The sequence below is a fragment of the Cibotium barometz genome, chromosome 45 (assembly GCF_041138505.1).
Source record: "Cibotium barometz isolate CiBa-2024 chromosome 45, ASM4113850v1, whole genome shotgun sequence".
In the NCBI taxonomy this organism is placed as follows: Eukaryota; Viridiplantae; Streptophyta; class Polypodiopsida; order Cyatheales; family Cibotiaceae; genus Cibotium; species Cibotium barometz.
In genome coordinates this window covers 37,740,825-37,767,290 of record NC_141090.1, presented here as the reverse complement: position 1 = coordinate 37,767,290, position 26,466 = coordinate 37,740,825, and the positions used below count along the sequence as shown (strand labels likewise).

Genomic DNA, 26,466 nt, shown 5'->3' with positions numbered 1-26,466 from the left:
AGCCATGTTCCTGGAGGCACATATATGCTTATGTTCCTTCCGGGTAGCATTAGAGGAGTTCTATTTGGCAGCAGGGGCACTCATTAATTGGCACAAATCTGTTGGTTTTTGGGTTAGTGATTCACCGAGAGTTGCTTGGGGTGCAGAGCTTGGTTTTACTTGGATCAGCAGAGGATGCACTGCTAGATATTTGGGATGCCAAGTTGGGATTGATATTTCTCTTGCACAGTAGTTTGCTCCTGTACTTATGAGTATCCGGAAGAAGCTCCTCCATTGGAGCTCCAGGAGATTAGATTTAGCTTCCAGAGCTTTGGTGGCTAATCAGGTATTGCTTGCCTTAGCTTGGTTTATTGCCTCTTGTTGGTGCTTCTCTCGTGCGTGCATTGGCCAATTGCGGAGATTGATCCGCAACTTTCTTTGGTTGGGTTTGGATGGCACCTCAGACACTCGTGCCAAGGTAGCTTGGTTCACAGTTATTTAGCCCAAACGAGAGGGGGGCTTGAATATTATCGATCCGGATGTTCAGTGCAGGGCGTTGCTTTGCAAACTTGTGGTCAGAGGTTTGTTAGCACATTCATCCCCAGTTTCTGCTCATTTATGGTGCCCATTTGGTCCCTTCGGCATGGCCCTTGCTTGTGGGCTGGCCACCCCTTTTTCTAGTATTTTTCTGGAATTTTTCCCAGCTTTTCTGGCATTTTCCAGTCGGCCTGTCGAGTAGCTCCAGTCGGCCTACCTCTACTATAAATAGTGAGTGCTGGCCTCTCATTGTTCATTCAGTCTTGTACATATTTTGCTCCCTCACTTATGAGACTTGTAGTGTCTCTTGCTTGGTACTGTTTTGCTTCAGTATATTCAGCATAGTTTGCTCCATATCTCTCTCTCTCTTGCACTCTGTGTTCAGCACATTCTAGTGCCACTCTGCTTCCGCTCTGTGCACTCTTTCATGGTATCATCGCTCCCGGTTTAGCAACCTCTTTGCTGCCCCAGATTCAGCACTGTTTTCAGCACCTCCTTCTCTGCGTTTTCCTACAGATCTGCAGCTCTTTCATGCTGCGTTTTCTGGACTGAACCTGCTGGTCATTTCGCCTCTGTGTTTTCTCTCAGATCTGCAGCTTCCTTTGCTGCGTTTTCTGGACTGAACCTGTTGGTTGTTGCGCCTTTCAGTTTGGCTTCATCAACACAGCCTTCAGGACAGCAGCTTCTTTTGCTGCGTTTTCCTCCCCGTGGGCTTGCTCCTTAGTAGAGGGGGGTCTTTGGTGTTGCAGGCTTTGGTGGCACTCTTGGTACCTGTGGAGGACACTTCTTTTTCAGAGATTGTGCGTTTTTTGAGGAGGCCAAGCTACTGTCCTTGTTGTTGCCTTTCCCTCTTGCACCCTTTTGGTGACCTCAAGGTTGGAGGTACAGTCGACAGAAGCTTCTGCACTTTTTTTTGCTACAGGAGGATTCTCGGGTGTTGTCCAGCCTCTTAGGGCTGTGTTTTGGTGGGAGAAAAGACCCTATATCAGCGTTTTCTGATTTGGACAGTTTTATCTTATGAGGGTTGGTCCTTTTGATTGGATTAATGATGACAACTTCAGATTTGGCTCCCGTACCACTCTCTTGTTATTTCCTTGATGAGGCAGACAAGTTGGATGGTGGTAACTTTTAGTCATGGAAGTTGCATGTTACTTCTATTCTTAGGGAGTATGGTTTGATGGAGTTTTTCTCGTACAAGAATTGGTGCTTGCCGGACCTTGCCTCTGCGGAGGATGTGTGTCGGTGGAGGAAGACTGACGGACAGATCTATGGCTTTCTCCTCCTGAATTGTCAGGATTCGGTTCTTCGACACTTCATCTATGCTCCTGATGATGCTTCTACTTTCTGTGTGGCAGTTGCTTTGTGACCTGTATGGTGATGCCAATGATCAGCAGATGCTTTCTGCTTCTGGGTGTCTACAGCCAGTGATCTTGTGGATACTTCTTTTGGAGATGTTCTTGCAGTGAAGGATAGTGGGCCAGTTTTGCTCATTGTATCTGAGGAGTTTGTTTCTCATGTTGCCTTGCCTTCAGTTTCTGTGCATACTTTTCCTTGCCACCAGGATGATATATCTGGTAATGTTTTTGAGGAAGATAGTGGGCTATCTTTGCTCACAGCTTCTGAGGGGGATTTTTCTCCTATTGCTTCGCCTCCGATTCTTTCTTCGACAACCAGTGACCAGGATGTGTTGCTGGTCCCTTTGCCTTCTATGGAGGAGCCTGCTTCTACGCTATGTGATGCTATTGAGGAGGCTACTACTACTTCAATTACCACTACTGTGAATGTTACTACTTTCCTTACTCTTATGTATGTTACTACTTTCCTTACTCTTATGTGAGGATTTTGGATTGTGGTCAGGTGTGTCCGTGACTGTGCCTGGGGCACAGTGGTACTTCCAGGGATTGAAGGATTGGGATTTGGATTTGGTTGGGCTTGTGGAGTCTCGACATCAGTTTTCAGAGGGTGTAGTTGAGTTCTTACATCTGGCGATGCCGACCTTCAAGGAGGATGCTATTGTACAGCATTTGGCTACTCTTGGTACAGAGTTGGAGCAGATGGACTCTATTTCTTTTGAGGGTATTATCTTCTTGGAGCTACAGGCTTCTTGGGATTCTTTTGACACTGTGTTTACATTTGGGTTTGGCACCGATATTTGGAGTAGCACGACGCAGTCTGCATGGTTGTTTTCTTCTAGAAGAGCAGTGTACCTTGCAGCTTGTTCTGTTGCTATTGTAGCTGAGTTGCTGTGGAGATTGCTTGTGGAACTTTCTTGGTACCTGTTGTTGCTGCTTTCTTTTGTCTTTGATAGAGGACGACTTCTTCGGATTCTCGGAGTTTATTCAGCATCTGGTGCTGAGAGGGGGTGTTAGCACATTCATCCCCAGTTTCTGCTCATTTATGGTGCCCATTTGGTCCCTTTTGCATGGCCCTTGCTTGTGGGCTGGCCACCCTTTTTTCTAGTATTTTTCTGGGATTTTTCCCAGCTTTTCTGGCATTTTCCAGTCAGCCTGTCCAGTAGCTCCAGTTGGCCTGTTTTGTAGCTCTAGTCGGCCAACTTACCTCTACTATAAATAGTGGGTGCTAGCCTCTCATTGTTCATTGAGTCTTGTACATATTTTGCTCCCTCACTTATGAGACTTGTAGTGTCTCTTGCTTGGGATTGTTTTGCTTCAGTATATTCAGCATAGTTTGCTCCATATCTCTCTCTCTCTTGCACTCTCTGTTCAGCACATTCTAGTGCCACTTTGCTTCCGCTCTGTGCACTCTTTCAAGGTTTCCTACCAGGCACTGAGCCTTGGAAGGATTTTTTCTTGTCTTAGATTTCCGGATGTACACCCAGGGTCGGGAGAGACTGGATGCCCAGCACACGTTTTTTGTTCACAGAGGTTGATTTCAGGGCACCATCTTCCCCTCTTATTGCAGCCATTGTCAGAGCATGAGATCTTTTTTGCGACAAAGGCCTCCTAGGTCTTTGGATGAGGTTGACTGACAACCTATTATGTGGAACGAGCTCATTAGGGATGAGGCTGGTCGGCCACTTGGTGCATCTCGTTATATGCAGTGGTTAGGATGGGAGAGATGTGCACACACAGTTCTTGCTTAGAAGACCTTTAAGAGTCTTTCGGAGGATCGGAGAGCTACATCCATTTAGCATCTTAGGGGCTCTCGCATTCGTATTGATCAAATTGATGCAGCTATTCCGCATGAGAAGCTTTCTGGGACCTTTCACCAAGACCATTATCCGAGTTGGCTTGGAGTTTTTTCGAGGATAGGCATACCTCTGCAGGTCATTGCTCTCCCGGGCCAGGAGGCTACAGATTGCATCATTTACTCTATCATGCCTATGCTTGGAGGGAGATTGAGGAGATGTAGTATGGAGGAGATCATCCCAGATACTAGGCTTAGTCTAGTGAGGATTGTTGGTCGTTCGGGGAAGCATTGGTTCATTGACCCTTCTCCTCAGATAGTGACTCATGGCTCTTGGTGTTTGTGGTCATATGGTGGCAGTCCTATCAGATATCTTCAGTGGGATCCAGGAGAGTGGGAGTGGATTGATGTCTTCGATTCTTTGAAAAGCCTTCCTTTTTTCAGTTTCACTGTCCGGAATGCCAGGCTTCTCCTTACTCAACAGATGCATAGGATCCCTACTTTCGGGCCTCATTGGGAGAGCTATGATATTTCTCCAGTGATACAGCGCAGATATTGGCATAGACTTTGGCACTCATATAGAAGGAGCCATATCTCACATTTCTTTTGGTTATTCTTACATGGTGGTCTCCCCACCAATCAGTGGAGATCGGTTTTCGGTGTAGCACCTTCCTGGCCTAGGTGTGCAGTAGACTCTGAGACTGTACAACATTGTTTGTGGGGATGGAGCACTGCAGAGCAGATTTGGGATCCTGTAGCCCAACTTATGGGCAAATTGAGTGGCCGAGCCATGCATGTGACTTGGGGGGCAATTGCTTGGCTCTCCTAGTCCGGTCTGTAGCTTTTTTATGAGGGCAGTGGTACAGATTTTGCTATTTTCATTCGTAGAGGTATTGCCCAGCATGGTTTATTGCAGGATGTTCCTCACTCTGATTATATATCCCCCAGACAGAGGATTGACACTAGTTGGGAGATTTTTGCCAGTATTACAGCATGGCAGATCTAGAGAGCTAGATGCACGGAGGCTATTGAGGGTGTCCAGATTTTTGGGTCTCAGTGCATTAGTACTATATGGGGTGATATCATCCATACTCTTATGGCTACTTGGACTCGCATTCAAGGACCCTCTCGTTCTGCGCAAGCGAAGCGCGTGATATTTATGCGGGAGTGGGACCATGGCATCTTCTTTTCCTCTAGTACCATAGGTCTTACATGGCATTATGATGCTCCTCAATGGTTGAAATCACCTTACATTTTGGGGTGATTCTATTCTTTTCCGGCTTATAGCTGTGATTTTTGTATGTTTTTCTCATACTTAATAGAAGTCTCTTTCTGAAAAAAAGAATAAAGAAAAAAGCCTAGCCACTGTTGGAATATATCATCTCCAGAGGGTCTATATGTACCTTTTCAAGCTTGTACTGGTCATTTTTATGAGGCCCTGCATTGGTATATTTAGCAGATATTATTTAGGTTTTTTCTACCATTTTTAAGGCTTTTTATAGCATTTTTATGCTACATGAGAGCAACTCATAGGAGGGATATATAAAGGTGCACACCCTTCCCCTCATATTGCATCTCATTCTTGCATATCTGCTGGAGAGCATTGGCTGTAGAAACAATCTCTTATGCTTGTAAGCACCTACGGGCTTCCCTCGTGCTCATTTTCAGCAATAATCAACTGTTCACAACCTTCTACAGTTTGTGGTTTGGGCCTACAACTTGTGTTTGCTCTTTCTTTCATGGTATCAGAGCCAAATGCTGATCTACAGGCAGAAAATTGTTGCGTTTTTCTGATTGGAGCACAGGCTTCATCAACTTTGCTACGTTTTCTGCATCTGTACTCTGGGACTGTTGTATTTTCTGCACTCAAATGTCACAACCAGTGACCTCAATGTGCATACATACACCGGATGACTTCGGAGGAGGCTTTTACATGACACAAGTCTTGCAAATACTGAGTTGGTCACACAGGTTCAATCCAAGCTTTCAGAGAAATTTGAGATGATTGATCTTGGCCTTCTTCATTATTTTCTTGGGCTGTAGGTTTGGCAGAAAGCTTATTGTATCTTCATTTCTGAGCAGAAGTATGTGAAGAAGGTGCTCTCACTTTATGGGTTGTCAGACTGTACACCTCTCTTTTGTCTCCCAATGCCAAGTTATCCAAGGAGGATGATACACCCTTGGTAGATTCCATAGAGTACTGGCAGATTGTTAGCTCATTGCTTTACCTAGCCGACACCCGTCCACATATGTCCTATGCTATGAGTATTCTTAGTCAGTTCTCATCAGTCGCTCGAAGGTCTCATTGGTAGGCGGCCTTGAGAGTTCTTCGTTATCTTCGAGGTACTTCAGATTATGGCATCACCTATTCCAATGGTGCTGATTTGGTTGGTTTCATAGATTTTGATTGGCAGGCTACATTGATACTCGGAGGTCCACATTTGGATATTGCTTCATGCTTGGTATTGGATTGGTTTCTTGGAAGTCTCAAAAGTAGAGGATTGTTTCTGCTTCTTTCATCGAGGCTGAGTACAAATCTTACCTTCTCTCCTCCACTGAGGCACTTTGGATTCATCAAATTCTGGAGCATTTGTCCTGTGCTGACACTTTCATCTTCTTGGATTCTCAGAGTGCTATTGCTCTAGCTTAGAATCCTGTGATATGGGGACGATTCAAGCATATTGAGGTGCATTATCATTTTGTACGTGACTGGATCGAGTTGAGACTTCTTCGGCTGGCCTACTGTTCTACACTGTTCTACCAAGGACAATGTGGTTGATCTCTTCACCAAACGACTTCCGAGAGCTACTTTGGAGGTGTTACTTCAGCGTGCTAGTATTGGACCGCCCCTTTGGTATTGAAGAGGAGGTGTTGGAATATATCATCTCCAAAGGGTCTACATGTACCTTTTCATGCTTGTACTGGTCATTTTTATTAGGCCCTGCATTGGCATATTTAGCAGATATTATTTAGGTTTTTTCTACCATTTTTAAGGCTTTTTATAGCATTTTTATGCTACATGACAGATTTTGGCCTGCTAAAGCTGGCCGACCAGCTCATAGGAGGAAAATATAAGGGTGCACACCCTTCCCCTCATATTCCATCTCAATCTTGCATATTTGTTGGAGAGCATTGGCTATAGAAACAATCTCTTATGCTTGTAAGCACTTACATGCTTCCCTCGTGCTCATTTTCAGCAATAATCAACTGTTCACAACCTTCTATCGTTTGTGGTTTGGGCCTACAACCTGTGTTTTCTCTTTCTTTTAGCCACATCCTGAGCATTTGCATCTGACTTGCAAGGAATAAGGTGGGTCTGCTTACTCACCGATCAACAACTGTAAGAATACAATCATTCTGGAACCCTCGGCTCTTCGGCAATCCAACCACAAAGTCCATAGAAATGTCCTCACATGGCAACTCTGGAACTGGCAATGGGTGAAGCGTACGGGTAGCTTTCTTGGTGTTTGGCTTTGACTTCTGACAGACCTAGCAGAATCGTACATACCGATGAACATCTTACTTCATGAGAGGCCAAAAGAAAATATGGGATAACTTCTCCAATGTTGGGCCCTCGCCATGGTGTCTTGAAATGGGAGAAGCACTTGGCGAAAATCACTGCCCTTTATGACACAAAGTCGATCCTTGTAGTACAACCACCCATCGCGAATGATTTATTTTGCAGCAATGCTATGCATGCATTTGCTCCAAGGTTCCGGGTACTGAAATGCAGCTACTATATGGGATTGATCTACTGCCGGAGAAGTGATGGAAGCAAAACGCACAGCAAAGTGGGCAGATTTGCAGAGTTTGGAGTAGCTTGGACCTAAGCATATGATACCATGAAGGAGATAGCACAGGCGGAAGCATAAACAATAAACATATGAGAGAGTGCAAAGGAGATTGAGAGAGTTGGACAAGATCACCTTTTATAACAGCAGTAAAGCTTTACAATGGCAATGGCGAGCAATTGAGTGTTGAACTATGTGCAAGGGAAGTGGATGAAGGAGTGAATAATGGCCAACTCCTTATATAGTGGAGTAGAGACCTGGCCGACTACCTCTAGGGCTGGCTGACTAGCCCTAGACAAATAATTAGGAGAAAATCTAGTAAAATCCCAGATAAATAGTAAAGCCCCAAAACACTGAGATGCACAATTCTAACAATTAATCACTATGGCAACTCTCCATGGTGTGCACCGAATGTGGCCTTCGACCCAACACGTCAGTAGCTACCAGAAAAATAATCAATTTGAAAGGTAAATAAATGCCACCACTGTAACTAGCGAGGAGACAAGTCCTTTGGTGGTGACTGTGTCAACAAATATCTGAGAGACCAGTGATTTGTTCGGATCCAGAACTTCGAACCAATCAAATAGTGGCACCACTTCCGAAGGGCATGCACCACAACTCTTGGTTATATGTGGAACTCTAGAACACAGCACCATGGAGCTTTCGGCTCTCATAGGGAATCGGGTGTCCATGTTGCCGCAACATTGCTCCAAGGCCTCCTCCACAAAAAACCGTGAAGGGCTTATCCAAATCATGTAATCAAAGAATGGGAGCAGATGACGTAATAACTTTGAGATTCTCAAAACAGGCTTGCTCAATGAAAGTCCAAAAAAATATTCTATCCTCCTTTGTAGCATCTGTTAGGGATTGGTCTCCTGAGCATAATACTTCACAAAACGCTGATAAAAGACTGTAAGGCCAAGAAATCCATGAAACTTGTGTAAATTTTTTGGTATCAACGTCCTCAATCTTCTCTCGATCCATTGAGATTCCATCCTCGTAGATGACATGTCCCAAAAAAGAAATTTCGACCATGAAAATTATCTTTCGAAGGTGAAGCCGCAAATTATGGGCATCACTCAACCACATAACGGTCTCCACATGCTTCCCATGCTCATCTTTAGTCTTGCTAAAGACCAAGATATCGCAATGATGAATATCCCAAGGAAAGACTAGAAGATCTGGGACATCATCTTGCTGAAGGTAGCCGGAGCATTCATTAATCCAAATGGCATCACCAGAAACTCGAAACAAACCGAACGAAGTCTGGGAAGCCGTCTTTTGAATATCATCCGAATGTATGCGAACCTGATGGTATCCGGATTTCAGATTCGCCATGCTTCTGCATAAGACAATCTCATTGTTACTTCAATTTACGTTGGTAATCTGCGGGAATAAATTGCTTCAAGACCTCCTTGCAGCAATCATTCCCAGCAAGTCATGGAGTGGTGCCTAAGGTGGTCTTCCCAGCACAAGAGAGCGGCACTCGTCAAAGCCGTTCGCACTAAATGTAACTGAGAAATATCTGAACCACTTGCCTATTGTCAACGTGGCAGCCATCTCGCGTGTTCAATTGTTGACAACTTCTCCATCTATCTTCTCGTTGAACTTGGGAGGCTTGAGAAGCTTCATTAATTGAGCTCGTTTCTCATTAGGCATGGAAGAAGAACTCGGTAAACCGGTGGTCTCTCGACGTCGAGTCTGTGAAGGTGAGTGGAATTGTTTAAAGAATCCGGTGGAGAGGGATTGTGCGAAAGATACCGTCGGTGATGCGAACGTCGTCTCTGCTTCCGACTATGTGTAGGTATAGAATGCTGGACTCGGAGTGAAGCTCATCTAGAACATCCTTGCCTGTATCCAAAGGAGTGAAAAATCCTCATCCAGAATGTTTTGCTACTTCGTCCTTGGAATTGTCCAACACTTGCTCCGAAGTATGGATCCTTGTAGATTGCATATTCGAATACTAAGTGCTCGAGGTGCCGATCCCATCGTGTCGAGACGGGCAGATATAGCCTCCATTGTAGTTGCCTGTGCGTCCATGGATACCTCATGCCGAGAAGCAAATCAATGAGTTGTGAATCCATGACAAATATCGAGTGATCAAGGACTGAGTGAGAGATTTCAGCCTTGTGCGATGAGGTAAGAGTTTTATCAAGATCTTTATGGACACTTGGAGAAGGAATTCTAATTCTCAACACAAAAATTAGAGCATAAGATAGAATTGCACAAATTAAAAGCATAAACTGCAATAAACAAAAATAAATTAAACAAGAGAGCTACAGAATAAGAAAGAGATCATCGTCGACATAAGATTGGGTTGAATCTTCCTTGGATGAGTGTGGCCCTTGTACCACTCACCCATATTTATATGTATTAGAAAAAGCTTGCTTTTTTAAAAAAATAATTCCAAAAACAAAGCACAAGTGCTTTTGAGTTTATGGACGTGCAAGCTTTACAAAATATAGCAAGCATTAATATAAAGTTTTGGGTCTACCAAAAATATAAAATACTATTTGGTATGTACAAAGGTATGAGGCCTTACTCTTATAAAAATATTGATGTCTAAATATGAAACCATATAAGGTGTTCACATGTCTTTCAAAATATGCCATAGTGGTCCAATACATGTTTCACCCGCGATTAACACATAATTCGCCACTCATTCTTCATCTACATTCAAAATAATATTAGTTAGTGCACATAGCTTGATTAAACACTTTAATCCTAGTAAATGATATAAATAAAAGGCGCATCGAAAATAAAATATCTTGAAATAAAATAATGGGCGTTTCCATAGAGGTTATTACTAATAGGTTTGGCATGGAAGAGGTAAGGGTTTGGTGGGGTGGGGAAGAGGTAAGGATTTGGTGGGACGGGGAAGGGTAAGTAAACTAGGTGCACCTAAGAGAACCCCAATATTCCTTTTTTCCAAATGTGGGGAAGCATAGTATATTCCAATTAACCCAGGTGCAATGAAGAGAACCGAGATATTCACTTTCCCCAAATGCGGGGAAGCACAATTTGTCCAAATTAAGCCAAAGGGCAATGCAGAGAACCCAAATATTTACTTTCCCCAAACGCGGGGAAGCACAATATATGCCAATTAGTCCACGTGTAATGAAAGAGAATCCAAATATTCACTTTCCTCAAACCCGAACTTGTGCACCCTTGGAATCTAGGTACTCTACCCTATCCAAGCAATCAACGCACACGGGTGCTAGAAAAGAAAAGAAATTTGCAGGTTCCCTAGGCTGTGATACTAACTGGAAAACACTTGTTCTTGTGTGCTAGGATTTTCCAGGGATAGAAAGAAGAGTGCAGTGAACTCGCACATATAGCACACACAAGAGTCCTAAACTGCGGCTCTGTATTATGTACAAGAAAGAAGTAATACAATTGAAATTCTAGTACAAGATGTGGCTGAGAATGAAGACGTCCCTATGATGTATTTTACACTCCTGGCTAGCACTTCGCCTACAAAGAATTGCTCAGTGAAGTCCAAAGGAAAGGAGATGAATATGACGATTTGGCTACCCACGTAGATGCACTAGTGTTCCTAGTCGGCCAGTAGTACTGTTGTTGTGGCCACCTGGACTCGACTACCATGTCATCATTGCCACATGGTAGTGCCATGTGTCCTTTCGCTATCCAATTCTGCTCGTCGGCTGCTATTTGATGTCCAGTTGTGCCGGTTGTGTATTTTTCAATTATCTGTTGCATTGTTGCTAGTTCATATTTAAGTGTTGACGAACTTGTTGCTCACGAGATGGTGCCTAGGAACATTCACACCTAACCGGTGTTATTACAAAACCTGAATGCATTTTAGAGTATGATCTCTCATTTAATTGCCGGTTCATGGTTGCAAATAATGTCCTTGTTTATTCTTTAAATAATAGAAGGATCCCTTTCTTGGCAAAAAAATCAGCTATATCATTCTTATCCCCTTCTTCCTAGTCTCCAGTCCTTTCATCTCCTAAAAAAAAAAAACTAATAGAAGGATCTCTTTCTTGACAAAAAAATAAGCTACATTGTTCTTTCTTTTCTTCTATCCCCTTCTTCCTAGTCTACATTGCTTTCATCTCCTATTTTTTACATTTGCATACCAATTATTGTTCCTTTTCCTCTCCCCTTCTCTACTTTGCTGATGTGGTGATTTTTTTTTCTCCTTCTAAATTCCAATTTTGTTTCTGTTACTGTTTCCCTGATTTTCGATGATAGTACTGTTAGACTGCCAGTGTTTTGCCTGTCAGCCTGGTCACGTTACGCCTGTGTTTCCAACCGTCGCCCACACAAAGCCCTCCTGTGAGACTGAATTTTTTGTCTTTCTTCTTGCATTTTCTACAGAGGAAAAATGTGAACTGCTTGACAAGATTCAGCCAGTGTACTGTTATAAGTGACAATTTTAGCTTTGTTATAGTAAACCTGAATGCATTTCAGAGTACGATCTCTCATATCAATTGCGAGTTCATGGTTGCAGATAATGTCCTTACTTGCCAAGTATCATAGAAAGAAGGTTCCTAGTAAAAAGGATGACAATTTTGCCCAGCTTCCTGCAGAGGTATGATATTTATGCCGGTCTCCTGTTGTTGAAATGAAGTGCCTTTCTTTTTGTGTGCAATTCTCTTCACTGTTCCTCCTGTGCAATTCTCTCCACTGTTTGCTTCTGTGCAGGTACAAAGAAAGACAAGGGCATTATGTGCAATCATTCGCATTGCGGTTGCTTTGAACAGATGCCACTGCAGTGCTGTCAAAACGGTGCATGTGATTCAAGAGGTTGATAAATGTGTGTTGGTAAGACACTTCAGACCGTACAAGTAGTCATAGATTATCATCAATTGAGTATGCATAGATGCCAAGATAGTATCTGTAGCATTAGCATGTGTTAAAAAGAGTCTGAAGAAGTATAAAATGATGCCCAATTAATCCATGGCCTCACATGTATTAACAGGTAGCTGTACCCTCTGTTAATCAATCTACCAAAAAGCTAAACGATGTTTCTTTGGAATTATGGGCTGCACAAGATAAGCTAAATTTTTTTGAGAAGGTATGCATAATGGTTTTTTTAGGTATAAACTTGCAGAGTTATGAGAAACAGCAGAAACGTCCTTTTTATTTTGGTGCGAACCCTTCTGTGACATAGCGGAAGCCTTCATTCCTTAATCACAGCCCTTGATCATGCGGAAGCCTATGTCTTACTCACAACCCTCGATTGCTCTCTAGGAACCTTAATGCAAAACACATGAGAGAGAGAGAGAGAGAGAGAGAGACTGGTTTTCAGGACATGTATTATGTCCATGAAAGGTTACATATATGCTTGGCCTATGACCAATCTCCAAAAGGGAGAGTGTAACATGCAACGGAATATGCGTAGATGAAAGGACCTGTCACACAATTCTCACACCGCCTTTTGTATCCTGAGTTTCGTGAGTATCTAGCAATCCACTTTATCGCTTCAAACGTTAAGAGATGGAGATGTAAAGAGAGAGAGAGAGAGAGAGAGAGAGAGAGATCTGTACACAGTATTGGGTCCCAATTACCCACTAAAGGGCCCCCTCCTATTGTTAGGAGTATTTGCTTTATTTCTTTGAAGGGAATGAATGCGGGCAAGAGGGAACCCGAACGCAAGACTTTTGGAAGACCAAACGATGGGCTGACTGCACACTGCTGTAGAAGCATCAGAGAGGACCAATCTCGATGTCAATGCACTCTCCGAAGGGGCTGTATAAGTGCTGCAAACTGTGGCTGAGAAAGGGGCTGTTTTTGGGAATTTTTCTAGTGCTGAATTATGCAAGAGAATGATGGCTGTATATGCACGGCTGAGAATGCTGTGTTTTCTGCAAGAGAAGAGTAGAGAGAGATATGTGCTTTCAGCCTGGGGGATGATCTATGCATGAATGAGAGTAACACAAGGTATATAATTGCATATAGGGGGGTTGGTTGGCTTGCTTAAGCAAGTTGGCTGGCTCCTATATAATACCCGACCTAGAAAAAGGCTTTATGTGCTGATTATAATGCTTTTAAGGCTGCCGACTAGGTCATAAAGTTGCCGACTGGACCGTAGGGGTCCAAGGTGCTAAATGACTAGTCTAAGCAATGGTTACAAATGCTAAGGAAAGGCTGAGGCTAAGGGTTTTAAGCTAAGGAAAGGTTCACATGAACATGAAGTGAATGCTACGCAATGCAGACCATGATCTAAATGCAAACTCTATGGTTTCTATTGACTGCTACATGAATGATTCTCTTCAATTGGGTTAAGAGGACTGGACTAGAGTGACTGACCTAATTGACCTTCTGTGGTGGTGGTTGAGGAAAGACCTACGTAGCTCATGCCTGATGTGTCTTGGACTAGGGCTTACAATGGGGCTACGACATACGACAAAATCATATCCTAAAAATGGTTCCTACTGATAACAAGATGCACTAATGAAGAGCCAGCTTGTCACCATGCACTACGGTGTAGAGTGCATGTGACATTCCCTCCTGCCTAGCTTGGTGGCAGGTTCATTCCTTCCAAGTAGTATGCCAATAATTGGGGGTACTTCTGAAAGAACTCCTCGTCTAGCAAAGCGCTTCATGGGTACATCGATTTCGGGACTTCGTGTAGAACTGTTGAAGTCTATGACTAGAACCATGCTTCCAACGATGAAAGATCTGCTCAGGCTCAATGACTTTTGCTTTGTCAACCACGTCTAGCTGTTGGTCATCTGAAACATCAAAAACTTTTGGACCAACATATGGTTTTAGCCAAGAAACATGGAAAACATCATGCATAGTCCAACTATTAGGCAACTTTAATGTCATGGAGACATCACTTAGCTTTTGAACTATAGTAAAAGGTCCAAAACTACGGAAAGAAAGCTTGGGACAACGCATGTCCACTTGTTTCAATCTTTGTTTCATGATACGCAAATAGACCCAATCTCCTTCTTTGAAATTGACATCTCGTCTAGACTTGTATACCTGTCTGCTGTAAGCTTCCTGGGCTTTGGTCAAGCGGTCTTTAAGTGACTCAATGATTCCGTTGTCTTGTTGGCCTCCAGAGATGGAGACACCATTCTCGTCAAAAGAGAGGAGAAACGGCGACCAAAAGCTGTCTCGTACGGAGTATGTTCAACATTGGATGAATGAGTATCATTTAAGATGGCTTGAACCAATGAAAGATAATGTTCCCATTTGGACGGTTGGTCATGACAGAATGACTTGAGAACATCGAAGGCAAAATGGTTGTAGATTTCTGTTTGGTCGTCTATCTGTGGATGGAATGTACTAGACAACTGCAACCTGGTACCAAAGTTCTCGAATAATGCCGTCCAAAAATGCGAGATGGACTTGGAATCCTCCAAAAATGGGATACTAATGTTTGAGAAAAAGGTGGGTTATGTCCTCAATTGTGGCCGTCTTCTTGCATATGGGATGAGCATGTAGAACTTACTAAAGCGATCCACAATGGTGAAACATTGAGTGTTGTGAGATCCGATGGATGCTAGTAGAGGCCCTACAAAGTCCATATAAATGTGAATAGGCAAAGGTTGAAGTAAACCAACCTTTTTCCTATGTGGAACCTTGACCTTTTGACAAATCTTATAGGCTTGAACATGTGAATAAACATAATGTCTCATTTTTGGCCAATAAAAGGACCTTTCCAATTTCTCTAGGGTACTGTTGTATGAAGACTCATGGGCCTTTTAAAGATCTACTACAACGAAGATGGCTTGACTACCATCAACTCTACTCTAAGGACAGAACTAGACAACTTCTAGGGAAACTGTCATAGGTATAGAATAATCCAAATGAAGTGTGTACTAGGATAATCCTTGAGGCGGAGTGTTGGAGAACAAGCCTTATCCAAGTACAAAAGCATAAAGGCATGTGTACACACTCTTGTAAAAGAGATGGATAAAATCTAGAAAGTAACCACAAAGCAAAAGTCAAAGGGGCATCTATCTTTGCTAGAATCAAGGAGCTGTTTTAGGAAAAAAGTGGACATAATCATGGAGCCACCCATGAATAATATCTTGTGCCGTCGGCCAATCCGTAAATAATTTGAATCTTCTTAGTATCGACGGGTTGAAATTATTTTCCCAAGAAACTCTAGCTCTCGAATACGGAATTGATAATACCCGGACTTTAAATCAACCTTGGTTGGAAAATACTTTGGCATGAAGTCACTGATCAAATAGTTCATGAATCTGAGCAAGAGTATATTTATTCTTGATAGTGAGTTTGTTGAGGGTACGATAATCAATGCAAAGTCACATTGACTTATCTTTCTTTTTCACAAGAAAAACTGGTGCGCCAAAGAGACTCTTGCTGGAACAAATATCACCTTCCTCTAATAGCTTCATTAACTGGCGCTGAATTTCTTGTTATTTAGTAAAAGAGACTCCATATGGAGCACGAGTTGGTGGCGAATTGTCAGGAAGTAGATCAATTAGATGATCTGTCGGGTGAGGAGGCGGCAAAATAATTCCGCAGGAAAAAGATTCAAATGTGGGGCAAAGAAGGGTTGAGCCAGATATGCCACCTTGGAATTATGGTTGGGCATCAACTCTTTAGTAGAGTGGCAGACGGTTGTACTGCGCTCGGGCCGCCAGACGACCACCAGAGCCGAGCCCCGCTGTCGTCGAGCGCGCCAGGTTGACAGATCTCAAGAGGATTCGGTTTTGTCAGAGAACCGTTTCGAGCATTTATCCCCCTGCACATTTCCGTTGGTGATGTGCCCTCTTCAGTCTTAGAGCGGGCCCCTCCGACCCCACCGTATGGTGGCTGATCCCTGGTCAAGATACCCCCTGACCCTCAGTGTTCTGATAGGCCGGGTGGCCTCTCTGAGCCGGTGGGCCCCTCCCCCCAATTTTCCTCTCCGATGGATCCCTCTCAGCAGCATCCCTCCCCGGCCTCTCTGCCCCTCCGCCCTCTCTTGTCACTGCCCCCCCTAGCTTCTCTCCCTTCTCCTCCCCTAGTCTCTTCACCGACTTTTCCCGCAGCAACGCACTCCGCCTCCGTCTTTATCATCCGGGTGACCCAACAGATGGTGAGTGGCGGACGGTTGGACTGCGCCTGGGCCGCCAAACGACCACCACAGCTAAGCGCCACCGTTGAGCGCGCCAAGATGGCAGATCTCAGGAGGATTCCGTTCTGTTAGAGAACCATTTCGAGCATTTATCCCAGCACGTTCCCGTTGGTGACACGCCCTCTTCAGCCCCAGAGCGGGTCCCTCTGGCCCCACCAGTATGGTGGCCGATCCCTTGTCGAGATTCCCCCCTCGACCCTCAGTGTTTTGAGAGGCCGGTCGGCCTCTCTGAGCCCCCGGCAGGCCCCTCCCCGCAATTTTCCTCTCCGATGGATCCCCCTCAGCAACACCCCTCCCTGGCCTCCCCACCCCTCCGTCCTCTCTCACCACCTCCTCCCCCAATCTCGTCACTGACTTTACCCCCAGCAGCGCACTCTGCCCCGCCTTTATCATCCGAGCCCCCCTCCCCCGCCACCTTCTGCCTCTCCAAAGCACTCTCGTCGCCCCCCAATAACCCCTGACCTGGTGTGGAGGCAACCAACGAGATCAGTTCATCGCTCGATTCACCGATTCTTTGATCCAGGTTCTCTTGCCAGAGTTCCCAGGTGGGGCCCCAGGATCATGGGACAGTCCGTGGACTACAGTTTCTTCCGGTGTTTGCTGATGGAAGGGACTGACATATTTGAGGAGACAGTAGCCCCTGCTCAGGTATGTGTGGTTTTTCACCACTCCAGGCCCTCTACGTCAGATAATGGCGCGATGATCTTCTCTCTCCCCTTCAGTGCAGCCCCGAGGATAGAGTGGGATCCTGAGTTGCTGCCATTCAGGGTTAGGCAGTCGAGCTCTCCCACATCTCCACAATCTCTGCATCATTGATATTCTCACCCATTTTTGGCCTCTGGCTAGAATGGAGCTTGGAGGTTCAGCCCATCGAGGCCAGGATGGAGAGATGGTAGTATCTAGTCTGGAGGTGCTGCTCTTTGTGTTCATGCATACCTCTGTTGCGGTACCTCTTCCCCCCCTTCTTATAGATACCTATATTGTGATTGATGGAGTCCGGAGCATGCATATGTGCGTGCTCGTACAGAGTGGCATCACATGGAGGACAGGATTAGTGCCCACCTGGTGCGCCTTCGCCCCTGCACGGATTGTGATTATTCCCTGTCTAAACCCTCGCCCAAGACTCTTCGAGTGGAGGGCAATTCTGCTAGTGCCGCATCACACTGAGATTGATATGTAGATTGTTTCAGGGTTTAGGGGAGCCTCAGTGCTTTCAGAGACGAGGCGTCCTATGAGGCGAGCTTCAGAGGGCCATAGTGGGGGAACCCATAGACATTCTTTTCCTCTAGGAGCACCATCTCTCAGTGGGGCGCACCCGTGGATGCGAGAAGATTCTTCCAGGCAGGAGTCATACTTTTTGGTCCCTATCCTTCGGCCCCTCGGGGACGCAGGGAGGGGTGTGTATTTCTGTCACTGAGCAGTTGTTGCCGGCCGTGACTGGGTCGTCAGGAGTCATTGTCCTGGGGCGGGCACAGTGGATTACCATTACTATAGGAGAGGATAGCGTTGGCTTCCTCAACATCTATACTCTGAATGCTGTTGCTGGATCTCAGTATGGCAGGCCCTCCCTCAACATCTATACTCTGAATGCTGTTGCTGGATCTCAGTACGGTAGGCCCAGTGGATTACCATTACTATAGGAGTGGATAGCGTTGGCTTCCTCAACATCTATACTCTGAATGCTGTTGCTGGATCTCAGTACGGCAGGCCCTCCCCTGACTTTTGGTGCTTGGGCGGTGACTTTAACACGATAGAGGCAGTAGAGGACAGGCTTGGAGGTGGCACGGCCACAATTTTAGGAGCAGAGTACTTAGCCTGGCAGTCAGGGGACAGGACCCTTGGCATCTTCCAGAGTTTGGGCGTAGCCTTGGGAGTCTCTGCTTCTCGAGATCGGATAGGAGGAGCATTGGCCCCAACCTCTCTAGACTTGATAGGTTTTATGTTGATGAGTGGGCTTGCAGCCAAGGGGGTATGATTGGTATTTTGGTAGGTACTTCCTTTTCTGATCACGCCTCGGTAGGCATGACAGGCATGTGAGCTCGAGGATTCCAGACAGCCTCATTCAGGACCCCTAGATATGCAACAAGATAGAGTAGATATGGGCGAGATTGGATTTTCTTTCAGGCTCTCCTGCGTGCACATTGGATGAGGGCTTAGGGGAGATCGGCAGTTTCTTGCAGGAGGCAGCCTTGAGTAGAGTAGAGGCATGGTTGTCACGGTATGAAAATACGATACCGTACGGGAAATTTTGGTACGATATGAAATTTTTGGATACCGTACGATAAAATACGGTTTTTATTTTTTACACTTACAAGCTATGGAGCTTCAAGCTTGAATGTGAGGGAAGGTTGGGAGGGGAGGAGTCTACAGTGCTTGAGAAACCAGTACATGGATATGTGTCTCTCCCGGTTGGATCTCCCGATTGTCTCCAAAAAAGAACCTGGATGGGTAATGCATTACCAAAGGTCTCCCAGTGTAGCGTTTATGACTAAGGGACCGTCCTTGCACAAATACGAGGAGTGCATCTAGGGTGATAAGTTTAGGGACTCCTCTCTAGATCAAAATGGCCATGTCCAAATGTTCTCCCTCGTGCATAACTTGAGAATCTAATTGTCTAGCCTACCTATACCAGGGATCCCCAAGTGATGTAGCAAGATTCTCTCATCCTACCAATCAAGTGTACACTACCAGTCTACCTCGCCAGATTTTTTAGGTCTCTCCACAACCCCATATGGAATACTGAGTGGACACAAAAGTTGCGAAGTATTGCGAGCATTTGGGATCTTCGTAAAGCAGGGTTTCTATTTTTTTTAAGCATTTGGAAATTTTTTTTCGAGGAAAAAAAAATTGGGGGGGGGGGGGGGGGGGAACCAACTCGTACCGTACGATATCGTACGAATTCGTACGGTATCGTACCGTACGACTCGTACGTACGAACAGGTTCGTACGCGTATGAGAAACAACTATGAGTAGAGGGTTTCCGAGAGCAGGAGAGGAGTTTGAGAAGTCATCTTGCCTCTTTACAGCGACTTCAGGAGAGGTCCCCGGATAGCCAATGGATCGAGAGTCAACTCGCCGCCGCTCATACGGAGATTAGATCCATAGAGGAGAGGAGGGTGGAGTACAGGTATTATGCTAGGGCCTCTTTCTGGACATAGGTAGGCGACAGAGTCACATGGGATTTCTTTGAGATAGTTGGACCCCATAGGAGTGTTAGACATCATCCCCTTGCTACTAGCTTCCTATGTGGTGTCCTATTTTAGCCTTTAGGGCTAACCATGGTAGCTCGAGGGGTTGGTCACCCCTCACATCATTTCCCACCTTTTTCCCCATTTTATGGAGTCTTGGGCATTTATTCTAGTCGTGGAGAGCTAGTCGGCTGCCCCTACATGGGCATATATATAGCCGGGCTTGTCTCCCCTCATATTCATTGCATTGCATTGCATTGCTTGGTGCAGTCCCTCACATATGAGGCCTTCTTCCCCTCTTGCTCGGGACTTGTATTCTTGTTTGGTGATATTGAGAGCAGGTATACACTTGTGTTTCCTCTCCAGCTCTCTCTCACTCTCTCTTCTGTGCTTCCACTTTCCATCTTCCGCTGTGCATTCTATCATGGTATCAGAGCGCCGGTGACTCACAGTGTTGGATGCTCCCTCCTCTTCCTCCTGCGTTTTTTCTTCTCAGGTTTGCTGCTGGCTGGCCTGCCCATTGCAGCTAGTGGTCTTTCATCACCCGTTTTGACCCTTGAGACTCCCTGTACACCTGTCGGCTGCTCTGTTTCAGGGCAGCAGCACTTTGTGTGCTGCGTTTTTTCTTCTACAGGTGTTTTGCAGCAGTTTGTTTGCTGATCTGAGGCTTGGTGGTACCTTTTCTCTTCTGCGTTTCCAGAATCTGCCCTATCTACTGCCCCTTTTACCTATGCGTTTTCAGATTTATTTATTTATTTTTTTCCAGAAAAAGACTTCTATTAAGTATGAGAAAAACATACAACAATCATAGCTATAAGCCGGAAGAGAATAGAATCACCCCAATATGTAAGGTGATTTCAACCACTGAGGAGCATCATGAGGGCGGGGGGCGCGAGAAGCACAGGGGTGCGAGCAGGCGGGGAGAGGCGAAGTCACGAGGGCGGGGAGGGGGGGTGCGAGCAGGCGGGGAACGGCGAAGGCAACTCGAGCGAGGGGGGGGGGGGGGGGGCGAAAAGCTTTAGCGAGCGCAGATAAACCAGCACTCTGACCTTTTCCCCAGTGTTTCACCTTGGGGTGCGCCAGTTCTCGCCTTATAGGTGTATTGCTTACAAGAGACTGAGATACAAGACGTGACCTACTTGCTGTCCACTGGACTGCACAATACCTTGACCTTCTGGGACACTCTGCAGGATTGAATTGGGCTGCTAATGGCAGCCCCCTGGCTGTGCGTTAATGCTACACAGGTGCCCTTGCTCTGCCCGTACCTAGCTGTAACATGCACTTTCTTGTGGAAGCGTTTTATGATAAGATACTGATGCTTAAACACTGCTGCATGAGATTAAAGATTAAGGTTGAGAGAAGTACAGAATGAACACCCAATTGGGTTCCAATCCAGCCTCTCAAGGCCCCCCGCCTTATAGGTGTATTGCTTACAAGAGACTGAGATACAAGACGTGACTTACTTGCTGTCCAGTGGACTGCACAATACCTTGACCTTCTGGGACACTCTGCAGGATTGAATTTTCTCCTGCTGGCCGCCCTTGTGTGATGAGCATTATGCTCATGATGGCTGCCTTGACCTCCTGGACCTGGTTTCCCTTGAATGGTGTGTTGTCCTCCTCTCCTTGCCTATGGGGCATGAGAGCACAACTCCCCTTTTGCTAGCCTTGTCTGAGGGTGATATGCTCCTTAAGATGGATGATGACAAGATGCCTCTCTTGCCTTAGGTCAGCCCTATATATAGGCTTCTATCAAGGGCCTGGGTTGGCATTATGAATGCATGAAAAGGTGTGCCTTGGAAGTCCCTTCACATGGGCACCTTTTTGGCCAGCCCCTTTATCCATGCCCACTAGTGTGCCCATGGGCTGTGTCCACAGCCATGACCCCAAAAATGACCATTATTAGTAAACATAGAAGTGCATGGCTTTCACAATGGCCAGACCTAGTTGCCCAGGACTTGGACAGACACCAGACCATGGGTCTAACAAGTGTCTGATGTGGCCTGTACAAACTCTACATCTTGCAAAGGGGGTTACATAGACTTGTGCCACGGGCATGATTGGACTAAACCCTAATGACCTAGTTGGCGCCTAGCGACTTCTCCCTTGGACTAGGGCTCATAGCATGCTCTTGGCCCATCAGAAAAGGTATTCTGTCCTAGATGGAGGAGAATGTCCATGCAGCACCCTAAGACACATGGTGCACATGACATGGGCACGCACAAGTGCCAAGTGGCAAGCCGACAATTGTTTTAACATGCTGACCACCACCATATTCCACATGTGCATATATATACGTGCATGGGATTTCGTCATTTCCCATCTGCATTTTTCAGCAATGGACTTCATAGAGCATTTTTGTGGAGACGTAGTGCTAGCCAGGAGTATTCAGCAAGTCACAGGGCTGCAGTTTACGTTCTCACTAAGCCATACATTTTGTACTAGAGATTCAGTTGTATCACTATTTCTTCTACATAGTTCAGATTGTAGTTTAGGACTCGTGTGCGTGCTGTATGTGTGTGATTCCACTGAACTCTTTTCTCTCTGAAAAAAATAGCACGTAGGCATGAGTGTTCTATACACTTAGAACTGAGAAGCTGCTGATTGCAGCTTGAAATCTCTCTCTCTCTCTCTATGTATATATATATATGTATATATATCCAGGCCATCCGGTAGAGACCCATGCTAGAGCTCCTAGGATGATTACCACTCCAGCCATATACTGTTGTACTCACTGTCACTTTTGTACTCCCCCATATTCATGTATTCATGTATCCATGTACTCATGTACCCCATTTTGACTAGTAGCATTAGCTTCCCACTCTCCCTAGTTGCTGCTTCCGGATGCTCCCTATTGATGTATTGTAGGGCTAGATACTTACCTTTAGTTCTTTCTTTTCTTTTCCAGACAGTGTATCAGATGTCACATGGTTGTAACTTTGGTCTCATAGGTCACTTTGGCCTTTTGAAGACGTTAATGTAACATTTCATTTCATTTCATTTCTCTCTCTCATAGGGATAGGCAGCCAAATCTATGTGAGGGAGCTCCTTGTGGGTTCATTCCATGACTCTCTGGTGGAGGGGGAAGAGCTGAATACTCTACACTAGCCTAAGAGAACCAGGCTTTGATTCAAAGGTACTCAAGATCTAGCTTATGCTATGGAGGATCAAAGCTTACTCACAGAAAATCCCTATACAGAAAATTATTGAGCCACAACAAAGAGCATTACACGACCGATTTCCCTTAGACAAGGGGCCGTTTAATTAGGCAAGGTTACAAATCTCTCCTTGAGTTTCTGTCCCAATCATCCTAATAATACCTCCATCTCCCTTTATTTGCTCCACCTTCAAACGAGCATGGATCTTCTGCACCAAACTTTTACTCTTTGCTTTTGACCACTCACATTAACCCCTTGACAAGTACTTATTTAAAGTCTATGCTCTCCCTCCATCACCACTTTCCAGCAATTTTCATGATGGAACATCCCAAAGATAGGCAGATTTTGCATGTTCAATACAAAAACATGGATTTTCAATTCTGGGATTTTCCGTGTTCCATGAGATGCTATCCAGTAATCCTTTATCGTAGATCGAATAACTCCTCTTATGCAATTCATTTTGCTACTCGTATACATTACAAGACTACCATCTTGTTGTAAAACTACGTTAATAGCATGGTTACTAGCATAGGTCTTCCTAAGAGGCTAGCTTCAAACACGACACCTCAGTGAGACCCTTCTTGAGAGCATTAAAGGCTGATAATATAGCCAAAGTAGTGTACCTCGGGCACACCAAGAACTCAGACTTTTTATTGTTGATATACAACTCATTGTCCTTCAAGAGCTATAAGACTTTCTTGACATCGTTCTTGGTATGTGAAAATACCAAACTGTTATCAACAAGAAAGATGAAGACGCAATGCCCAATCAATGGTTTAAATATTTGCATCATCATTCGGTTGAACGTTGCAGGTACGTTGGTCAAAATGAAATGGCATGACACAAAGTCAGGCCATCCAGCTGCTCATTTTTATGTTGCAGGAGATCCTTTTGCGCTAGGCACAGAAATTTAGGGGCTGGACTGTGCCCTAGCCAAGGTCATCCTCTGCTACTGACGGCAGTCATGGAGGTGAAGAGCAATTAGAGCAGGTGAACAGCTTGTGTAGGACTCTAGACTCTATGCAAGATCTCAGACAGAGACAGCCTGCACCTCTCTCGAATTCATTGAGTCAGGGAGGGAGTACAGGTAGTAAGGTGGTAAAAAACCATGGCTTTTATAATGTGAGGTTGCTTTGGAAATAGAGGATGGTGCTGTTATCTTGATCATTTGATGTTTTTCTCATTATTGCCCTCTCTCAGAATCGGGAGTGTTTTTTTGGCTCCCTCCTGGCGACACTGCCTTAAAATTTGTTGCTTTGTGAAGATGGATTCAACTCCAATACTCAAACGGTTATTTTGTTCAGGTGTTCAAAAGGAAGGCATCAATCGTAGTAGCTGATCATAATGATGAGAGATCTCTCAAAGTCGACGACTTGAGTGATCAGACGTCTTGAGATAGCATGGTCATGGTGGCCGTGGTTTTCCCCATAGCACCTATGCTACAACATGAACCAGGGAGAGTTCAACCCCATGGGCATAAACATGGAGTACTCCCGAGGTACCTGTAATTTGAAGCAGGACGATAAAGGAAAAATGCCTCAAGTTTTATGTATACCATGTTATCTGTATTCACATGGTGTGTGCAGTTCCTGTCGTGATTAATGCTGTATATTGTTTATAAGCCAGGGCTTCAAGAGTACATATAGGCTACACATACGAGGCCAAATGGCCTGTTGTACAGTTTCAAACCTGTAGTTGTATTATATTTGACAAAGGCAGTAGTTTGTAAACACTTGTGGAGTCAAGTTTATGCTTTGTAATAATCACCATTATTATAATTGACCTTAATTACCGTTTAAATAGCACTCTTTGCAAGTTATAGACCGACTTTGTCATCAGTCTCTTGTATGAATCCCAGTTCTTTTCAAGAGGCTCACATGAATCTGAATGCTTTGGATGAGGCAGGCTGATATCTCCACACCAATGGCATGAATATGATAAGGTGGGTTCGAGAGAAAAAAAAAATTTCTGGAGTGGAAAAGTGTGTGTGTGTATATATATATGTGTGTGTGTGTGTGTCTGTGTGTGTATATATATAGACACACACACACACACACACACACACACACAACTATTTGTGGTGTATGATTTTTGGTGGTTTGTTACTGCAAGTAGACATGATTCTGGACTTTATTGTGGGATGTTGCATCCTTTCTCTTTTGGTAACAATGACTTGAAAAAAGACATATATACCATTGGAGGTCTTGAAACATTGGACAATTTTATATTAAGCGGTAGCTAAATTACCAACTTAAAATCAAACATGATGAGGGATTTTTCGATAGGCTTCCCTCTTTTTTTTGAGATTTAAAAAAAAAGGGTTTTCTTGTGTGAGAGGCCTTGTTTTTGAAAACATATACTTTAGTGAACCTTTTTACTTCAAATGAACAAAGTTTTATATGAAGGGTTTTAAGGTTTTGTATCTACGAGGAAATTATTTACTAAAATACAGTGCAATGTTACTTAATAGTAGTTGCTAATTTTTTGGTCAGATTGTGGTGAACCATGTGATAAGAGGTTTGATCAAATAGTTTATATTTGTTATGGAATGTTTGTTGAGGTGTGTGGATGTTGAGGTTTTTTGGTCTATAAAAGGGAATATTTGCGATGTTAGTAGTTTTATTGACCATGCCTTTTGGGGGTCAAAGTTGGTGTTAAAAAAATGAAAAGGGTAAATTTTTTGGTGGTTTTTTTAAAAAAGATGTTTGATTTAGATAGTTAATGTCTTCCTTTGTGCCCCTTGGAACCCCTTTTCTCTTCTAATATGGGCCTTCAAAGTGTTGTGTGGTTTCGTCAAAGTTGGTCAACAAAGAAGAGAAATCTCATCAATAACTAGTAATTGTAGATTTTAATACTCCATTAACATGAAGTCAAGTTTGAGTAGAATATGCAATTTAAGATAAAAATAATCAAAGATATTAATATTAGTAGAATATTAGTATTAGTAGTATTATTAGTATTATTAGTATAGTTGCTCTATTGATGTTGAACCTTGCTTCTGTAGTGTAAGCATCATGGGTAACTTTTGGATGAAGGCTAAGTCTTGCACACAATGTAGTAGTTGTTGGACAAGGAGTAAAAGTATGCCTATATTTGCATCCCAATAAGGAAAACATTGATATTAAGGTTTGAAGAAAAGTATTGTGTTAATTAAACTACATTCCTCATTGTACCTCTCCTCTAGTTTTTCATTGTACTGTCGGATTAGGGTGTACTCGCACGCTATCTGTATCATGTGGTGATGGAAAGGGAGAGAAACAAACACACTCATAATGGAGTACCACATGCACTCAAGGGAGTACCACCATAGCCATGGAAGCTTGAAGCTCCAAGAAAGTATGATTGGAAGTTGTTGCGTGACGAGTGGTGATCAATGCAAGGATGCAACACAAAGATGGAAGCAAGAAAACAAGAGACTTGACATTCTTATTTAGGGCTCTTGTAGAGAGTTCCAAGTTGTAGGTGAGTGTGGGAGTGGGCTTGAGAATAATCCCACATGGGAAGTTTTGGGAGTTTTAGGAGTTTTAGTATAAAAAGTGGCTCATTTGAGAGCTTATGGAAAACCCATGGGACATAGTAAAAGAAATTCCAGTAGTT

The 26,466-nt window shown here is 44.3% G+C and overlaps 1 protein-coding gene across 3 annotated transcripts in view; it reads left to right on the top strand.

Annotated features, from left to right (window-relative positions):
- Positions 1-24,668, top strand: part of LOC147612722 (uncharacterized) — a 32,228-nt gene extending 7,560 nt beyond the window's left edge. The window contains exons 4-7 of one of the 3 annotated variants that reach the window (XM_086783290.1): positions 11,932-12,012; positions 12,126-12,245; positions 12,403-12,498; positions 24,174-24,668. In XM_086783290.1, the coding sequence (XP_086639416.1) occupies positions 11,932-12,012; positions 12,126-12,245; positions 12,403-12,498; positions 24,174-24,263 (387 nt within the window). In that variant the 3' untranslated portion in view covers positions 24,264-24,668. The remainder of the gene's footprint in view (positions 1-11,931; positions 12,013-12,125; positions 12,246-12,402; positions 12,499-24,173) is intronic. The other 2 variants (XM_086783291.1, XM_086783292.1) reach the window with 2 other exon arrangements.
- Positions 24,669-26,466: the final 1,798 nt, after the last annotated feature.